Source organism: Triticum dicoccoides, chromosome 3B, assembly GCF_002162155.2.
Source record: "Triticum dicoccoides isolate Atlit2015 ecotype Zavitan chromosome 3B, WEW_v2.0, whole genome shotgun sequence".
Lineage (NCBI taxonomy): Eukaryota > Viridiplantae > Streptophyta > Magnoliopsida > Poales > Poaceae > Triticum > Triticum dicoccoides.
In genome coordinates, this window is record NC_041385.1 from 366,192,333 (window position 1) to 366,200,412 (window position 8,080).

An 8,080-nucleotide genomic window follows, 5' to 3' on the forward strand; every position below is an offset into this window, starting at 1 on the left:
AAACCATTTATCATGAATAAGGAAATAAAAAATAACAACTTTATTATTCCCTCTAGGGCATATTTCCTTTAGCTACTGCTCGCCATCCAACCCAAATGTGACGGGAGGATGACGCAGGTACCACCCGCCGAGCAAGTCGGCTCAGATGGGGAGGATTCCTTCACCGAGAACCCGGGGCTACCTGAGACGGAGCTGGCAAGCGCCGAAGCCGACATAGCGTGCCGCGCTAGTAAGTCTTCGCAACCAGGTTTCTTGCGAGACTGGCCGGATGACGACGGGGAGACCCTGATGGACACTGGCGGTGTAGCATTGCCTTGGGGAGGAGACGGTATCGTCAACCCCCCAAGGCGGCTGAAGAAGACGATCGGGGCCAGGTCGTCCCGTGGGCCGGTGGCGGCGAGCCGGCCGCACGGGAAAGACCCAATGCCGCCGAAGCCGACGCTAAAGCACGCAGCGGAAGGACCGCCCGCACGTGGGAAAACGATGAGGAACAAGGCATGCCAGGTCATTCTGGTTGCGCCGCTGAGGCTGCTCGTCCCAACGGCGGCCGGGTAAGCAACCTTCGTCAGTTCCTACTTGCTTCTTGCTTTTGCTCTTCTTACGTTATCTTCATGACACATAGGGCGCCACTTAACCTGGCGGTGGCGGATGCTGGGGCCGCGTCCGGCATCGACCTCGTGTTCCAAAACACCTGGAGCAGCATCATTGATTGGGTCGAGGAGTCGCCTGAGGAAGACCTCGGCCTGGACCCGGCGGACACCGAGCGCGTGGCTTGGCGGAGCCGGAACAAGGCTGAGGAGGACCTGGCGGCGAACTCGGCCCGGGCTTGGGCCAGGGCCGCAGAGGCGCGGGGACAGGCCACGACGGATCCGGCTTGGCCGGAGATGCCGAAAGGCGTGGAGCCAGCGGAGACGGTCGTCGAGCCGCCGATGGAGAAGGTGCGTGACCCGGAGCCGGCCGACGACGACTCAGAGGTGGAGGAGATAGTTGTAGACACTCCGCCCCAGAACAATGTGGCCGAGCGGGCGAAGGAGGGGCGCACCGGGGATGACGCCCCGGGAGGAGTGCCGGAGGTGACGCCGGCTGGTGCACCGGAGACGACGCGGACCGCGGAGGAGCTGGCGGGGCGAAAGCGCGCCTTGGTGGTTTCACCACCGAAGGCCGTTGTGAACCCGGAGCAGGCGCCGGGAAGTGGCCCGGCCGCCGGGTCGCAGCAAGCCCTGGCCGGATCCGACGAGGTCATCTTTGGGCCGCGCACGCAGGAGGAGGTGGCGATGGACGCCGTGCGCTAGCAACTTCGCGGGCACGCGGACCAGATTCAGGCCTTCGCCCAGAGTGAGCTGGAGCGCTCCGTGATCGTAAGTTCTCTTGTCTATATTTCCGGCTTGATAGTGGGGGCGTGCCTGCGCACCCATTGGGTATAGCCCCTGAGATTCGGGCCGACTACGAAGTAGATGGGTCAAATCTTAAAAAATGTCTTTGCGGTTTGTGTTAATCCTCGCATTCATGCAACACCTGGACGGCCTTCGGGTTGGCATTCATAACCGGCTCCCAGAGAAGCACCGCCAGGTCACAGCGCAGCTCACCGCCAAGGAGGAGGCGCTCCGCCTTGCTGAAGGTAAGCTTCGGATGCTCTTAGTGGGGGCGCGCTAACGCACCCATTGGGTGTAGCCCCCGATATTCGGGCCAACTACGAAGTAGTTGGGTCGAATCTTAACATTATTTTTCTTCTTTTCTTCCGGCTTCTTACTTGAAGCTTTGCCGTGTAGCCACCATGGCTGAGGTGTCGGGCCTCCGAACCCGGTTGGCTGAAGCCGGCCAATGACGCGACCTGGTGGTTGCCGGCAACGGCCAGCTTCGTGCCAAGGTGGAGTGGCTGAAGGCGAAGGCCCACTAGGTGGAGCTCACCTGGCTGAGGGGTGAGCAAGAGAAGGCGGCCGCCATGAAGGATGAGGAGCTGAAGACGGTCGTCGACAAGTGCGCCGAGTTGGAGAAGGCGCTCGAAGCCCGTGGCCGCGCAGCGGACTTGGAGCAGCATAGTACGTTTTGCGAGGCGATGGGAACGCTGAGGTTCTACATCGTGGCGTGCAGCGGGTCGGGCACACTGGCGTGCTCCACTACAGCATTGGTAGGAGTGGCCTTCTTCGTGGTGCTAGACGAAGTGGAGCCGGAGTCGGTGAAGAGGACCTCCACGCGGACGCAGATATCCGCCACGTCGGCAGGGATGTTGTCGCCAAGGGGGACGGCCGAGTCGGTGACGTTGAGCACCTTGCTGGGATACTCATCGGGAGTGGCGCGGCGGAAACGTGCGGCGCGTCGAGTGAGGCGGTGGAAGGGTCGGTGAAGCGGACCAGTGCCACGCCAGGCGCAGTGATCAGGTCATGCATGACGTAGTTGCAGGAGGTGGCGAAGGGCCCCGTCTGGAACGTCTCTCCGGCCGGCACCTCAAGCTGCCCCATGGTGGGTGCCAACTGTTGTGGTGGTCTCACGGCAGATGCCATGGGATGGCTAAAGAGAGGGATAGGTAGGAGGCAACCGGTGGGCTCGAGAAGCGTGGTCGGTATGAGCAAGCGGGAGACGCAAGACGTACCCAGGTTCGGGGCTCTTCGGAGAGATAACACCCCCAGTCCTGCCGAGAGTGGTTTATATGAAGTGGATACAAGCTTGCTCCTTGAGCTATTTTAGGGAAGGAGAAAGACAGGCCAGTGCATAGGCTGCTCCTTCTCTATGTATGGGTGTGAGTGTGTGCTAAGGATCGACCCTTTGCATGGAGACCTCCTGGGGGTTTTATAGGCCAACCCCCCAGGGTTACAATGGTAAAGATACATGGTCGCGGGGCCGGGATGTCAGCGTCTGTGAAGCCAACGTTGGGGCCCACCGGGTACCAGGGTACACCGGGTTCTCCGGGCGCGGGCCCCGTGCGCCAGAGGGCGCTGTTCCCCATCTTGTCATGCGTCACGGAGTGGTTGAGCCAGCTCGGCTACAGTGGCGCGTCGCTTGGTCGCCGTCGGATCACGTTAGCGGGACAGGGGTGCACTATGGCCATGCCCGCCCTGGTCAGCGGGGTAGGTGGGCCACTGTTGCCACGCTCACACCGGCCAGCAGGGTAGGTGGGCCACTATTGTCGTGCTCATCCCTGCGTGGGGACTTGTTCCGTCGTACGCCTCGGACGGGACGGGAGCTGACCCGTTGCCGGGTTGAGGGGCACACTATGGCCGTGCTCGTTTGTCTCTGGGGATTCTTCTTCGGGGAACCGGTCGGCATGCGCTAGCCGGCCGGCGGGGTCACGACGCCTGGCCGGGTTGCGCTGGGAAGCCGGCCAGGGTCAAGCAGGCTTGATGGGTGCCACCTGCCCCGATGTTTTTGAAAGGATACGGGTTCCTTTGCATACCTGGGTCCATCCCCCCAACAAGGACTTCTCCTCCTAGTCAATTTCCCCCTTGGCCCTTTGGCCCTCTCCCACTTATATATATGTGGGGAGAGAACCCCCTTGAGGTACACCAAATCCTAAGGGAGTTTCTGCCACATAGCTACGATCTAATCCCGGTCTAATTGGTCCCCAGGTTTAGACGGGCTCTGATTCCAGTCATATTGGTCTAAACAGAATTAGACTCCCCTCCTCCTGTTGACGGATGTACCCCCGCTCAGAGTCCTCCATGACGGTTTGCAGGAGCCGCTCCTCCTCCTCGACCGTCATGGCGGGAGGCTGCAGGGGTGGCGGCGACGGGGAGGGAAACGGCGTCGACGTCTGGCCGCGCACTTGCATGCGGCCGCGCACTCTTGGTGGGCTCGGTGCGCGCACACAGGTCGCACTCTGGGACACACGGGGTAGGCTACAAGCATGACCGGCAAAAATGGTTTGTCGACGCATGTCGTGCTCGTCTCGGAACCATTTGTCCCAGACGGGCGAGTCGACATCGTACCTGCAGTCGGCGAGGAGCTGGCGCGGAATCCTGGCGCGATGACGGGCGATCTCCTGGAGGCGGGCACGGCCGCTCGCCAGGACGGGGGGAATGGGCACCCGACCGAGCTCAGATGGCACCCATTGGAGAGGTGGGCATTTGACCACGGAGCGGGGTGTCGGTCTCCCAGTACCGGCGGCAAACTTCGACCTTCACGTACGGCATGTAGCGTGGCGTGACCGCCAGAGGGAAGATGAAGAAAGACGCCGACGAGGTGGAGTGGTTGGCCGCACTTCCAGAGGAGGACGACGACCATGCCTCGTGGTCGTGCTTGGTCTTCTTGCCGGGGTGCCACTTCAAGAAGTCCATGGCCGGCGGGGAGCGAGGTTGACGGCTGCAGGGTTTGGTGTCTCCGATGGAGGGGGCAATGGCGGGGAAGTGGATGGGGATGGGGAAGTGGAAATGTCAATGAAGTCCACCGCTTCCCCATAAAAAAGGACATGGCCGGGGCTGTCTGGGCAACCATCCGTGTGCATTGACTAGGGCCGGTGGGAGGTGGTTGGACGACCGACACGCGGGCCCGAGGTGGACGCCGAGACGCCGCGTGCCCGTTTGTTCGTAGTCCGTGTGACCGCAAAGCTCGCTCAACTATGTGCCTGGAGTGGGTCGAGCCAGAAAAGAAAAGGACACAATGAGGACAGGGCGGGGATGCACGTTGGGCCGGCTCGTCTGTCCGTTCCGTTTGGACCCAAACAGATACGGCCGGACCATTTGACGGTCTGGGTTGGAGTTGGCCTTAGAGCGTCAGTTTTTGGATCCGTCTCCTGTCCTCCCCCCGGCGGACCATCATGCTTCATGTGGTTCTCAGATTTTAGAGCATCCGTTTTGGGGTTGCTCGAAAAGCACAAAAGAAAAAAAAGAATCTCACCTCACCTGTGACAATTTTTAGGGCTTCAAATTTTTGCTTCAAATTCTTAGTTGTACATCGGACACATAAATATCCAAGTTGTTATTGCAAGGTAACGAAAACAAATGATGTACTATATCTTGAATTCTTGATCATACTGTTGATGAGTAAATAAAAGAATCAAAATTAAGATATCCAGACATATGGAACAAGCACTCTACCTTCAAGAAAATTGTAGTATGTAGAAGAACAATGATTTTAACACACATAATGCACACCACATACAAGCTAAATTACATGCACGTATTATCTTACTGCAGGGTAGAGACTAGCTAGCTTCTCGAAGCCTCTTGATAAGGGTATCCAGAGATTTCTTCTTTGGATTCTGCCTAGCACCCCTAGTTCCAAATGTCGAGAAATAGCTCTCTGAGGTATCCCTGAACTTCTCCGAGATAATTGCCACCTTTTTGTAATCAAGCTTATTGTAGCTCTTCTCACGGATCACTGGGTTAAGGAAGTTCTCTGGGCTGTTGTTCATAAGAAGATTCACCAGCTGCCTCGGCTCCATCAGTGCAGACTTCATTTCACTTGCTGCAGAATCCTGATGAGAGTCCAGGAACAGGCTCGACATGTTCTCTGCGAATGACTCAAACATTTTAAGATCAGTATCTATACCGATGACCGCGCTACCACTAAACCGCTTCACTGAGTCATTCAAGAATAGGGCAATAATCCTCTCAGAGATATGCTTAAGAACTGCAACAAGAACACGACGGAGCACTGGAAGAGGAAGGATCTGTTGAGCAGTTGAAGTAAGAGTCTCCAGATAGATAGTGACCTCGTTGGCATACTCATTGCCCCCAGCAGGTGGGTCATCAGCTATCCAGTTGACACCATCAGATTGCCGCATGAATTCATCAACCTTGGAACACAATAGCCGCAGCAGAAGCGCCTCTGCAGCATCACGAGACTTGCGAAGTGGAAAGTCACGCCGCCCACGCTCTACTGCGCGTAGAGGCACACCACACAATTGCGCTGCATGGCGCGTAAAAAACTCACACGCACGCTCCATTATTGACATGTTTGCAGCAACCTGCATTGCCTGAGAGACACTCAGACCACTGCCTGAATCCACAAGCTTCTGTATCGAAGCATTCACAACCTCTGAGAGTATCCGACCAAGGTACTTCTTCACTGCTGCATATGTGTCACCACCGCCCCCATGCGCCATGAAGCTCACCGAGTCCTCAATGAATGACCGCACAATACGACAAATATCTGGCACAGTGCATGAAAACGGCGCGACATATGGGAATGCCGGTGTGATATCAGAGCTCTGAATCCCAAAAGCAAGCACATTCATTGAATACTCATACTCCTTCCTCATGAGCATCTGATCAAACTTATCTGCAGCCAGTGCCTCTGCCACCTGTCTCCGGCAATCAGCAAGCAGCAAGTCATGGTACTTGTCCCGATGCTTAGCCAGCACGTCGAGTAGCATCCCAACTGGATAACTATATCTCCTCATTGTGGCAGCAAGCAAGGCAGCATAATCAGTTATGAGAAGCAGGTGGTTTGCTGTCTGCATCCTAGAGAAGTTATCTTCCAGCACGGAGATCATCTTTCCTACTGCAGCCTCCCACAATGCATCTACATCCACCCGGGATGTAAGTCCACCCCCTGTTCGAAACACACGGTCCTCGACAATAAAAAATCCAGCAATCTGCGCGAAGAACACCTGATGAGACTCGAGGAATGGTGTTGCCGCAATCACATCAAAGTCGGATGTTAGCTGGAGCTTCCTGTTCTCCAGGTAGTACTTCTTGAATCGCTCCCCAAGCGCCAGTGTCTGGTGTATGTGCATGGCACGGTAGAGCTGTGTGAGGTCAAACGATGCTGCAGCGGCACCATCCGACCCATCAGACGTCGCCGTGGCTGCAGCAAAGTCGTCGAGGTCACCAGCTCCGTCATCGTCCAGGGTGATGGACTCCTCCAGCGGGCGGTGCTTGGAGCGGAGCTCCTCCTGGCGCTGCCTGGCGGCAGCTGAGCGGCCAATGGCCACCTGTCCAAGGTGCCGCGAAGCAGCCCGGATGCTGACCATCCAGTCGGCGAACTCCCTGGAGATCTCGCGCTCAGCGTGGACGCGCACCGCGGGTACGAGGCTGAGCAGCATGCGGCGAAGGGCAGGAAGAGGCAGCGGCTCGGGGCCAGAGGCAAGGTTGAGATCAATGGCATCGACGGCGCGAAGGGCGAGGTAGAGACTGTGGTTGCCGGCCTGGAGGTGGTCATTAGCCCGAGCGGCGAGCGCGAGCAGGCGGACGCAGCGGTGGGAGGAGGCGAGAGCGGATGAGAGGTTCCCGGCGAGAGCTCGCGCGGCAAGGAACGACTCGAGCGAGGCAAGCAGCGGCGCTGAAGATGACAGGAGTGCGGAGTGGGAGGCGGAGAGGGAGCCCTTGAGCACCTCGGCGTCGGCGAGGAGAGAGCGGAGGTCGTCGACGGCGCGGATGAAGTCGTGGAAGTGCGCGCGACAGAGCTCCTCGATCTCGGACTCGCGGTCCCGCGCGACGGCGCGGAGCGAGGATAGAAGCGGCTCCGGCCGCCCGCAGGCGAACGCACGCCGGACAAACGGGCCCAGGTCCTCCCCCGCCGAGATGGCGGTGGAGAGCTGCGCCAGATCTGCTTCGGACGGGACTGAGCAGCCGCCGGCCGAAGCCGACGCTGGCGCGTCGCCGGCGAGCTTGCGCCGCATCGAGATCTGGAAGAGCTGGGGTTGTGGGAGAAAGGGAAGTTGCCGAGTTGGGCAGGACAGGGGAAACTGTTGGTATAGCTACCAGAAGAAACAGGGGGTGGTCGGGGCAACTCGCGTGGAGTGGCTGGAAGGTGGGACCAGATAATACAGAAGTATGCGCGTGGACTAGTCAGCCATGTCCGGCCAATGTGTCAATTAGAAAGAAAAAAATGAGACCAACTTAAGGGCTAACCTTGTTGGCATTTTTTTTATAGGAGAAACTCCGCAAGCACCACGCGTCCAAGCTAGGACTTGCACTCGAGTGGGCTGGCAGCAACCTCAGCTGCCCAGCCAACGGGTCGGCGCCCTATCCTCCCCATGTGTCAATTAGAGCATCATCAATAGTTGATGTATATTTTGATGCTCCAAACCGGTGACGGACCCATGTGTCAATTAGAGTATCTTCATTAGATGATATATATTTTGATGTTCCAAACCAATTTACACCACTAAAAGTGTTTTTTACATCTTCAAAAAAAGATG

The 8,080-nt window shown here is 57.8% G+C and overlaps 1 protein-coding gene across 1 annotated transcript; it reads right to left on the reverse strand.

The window, feature by feature from the left end:
- Nucleotides 1-4,927: 4,927 nt before the first annotated feature.
- Nucleotides 4,928-7,629, reverse strand: LOC119276075 (exocyst complex component SEC15B-like). The gene has a single exon (XM_037557053.1). It carries the CDS (start codon nucleotides 7,556-7,558, stop codon nucleotides 5,138-5,140), a length of 2,421 nt encoding a protein of 806 aa, XP_037412950.1. The 5' UTR covers nucleotides 7,559-7,629; the 3' UTR covers nucleotides 4,928-5,137.
- Between the last annotated feature and the right edge of the window lie 451 nt (nucleotides 7,630-8,080).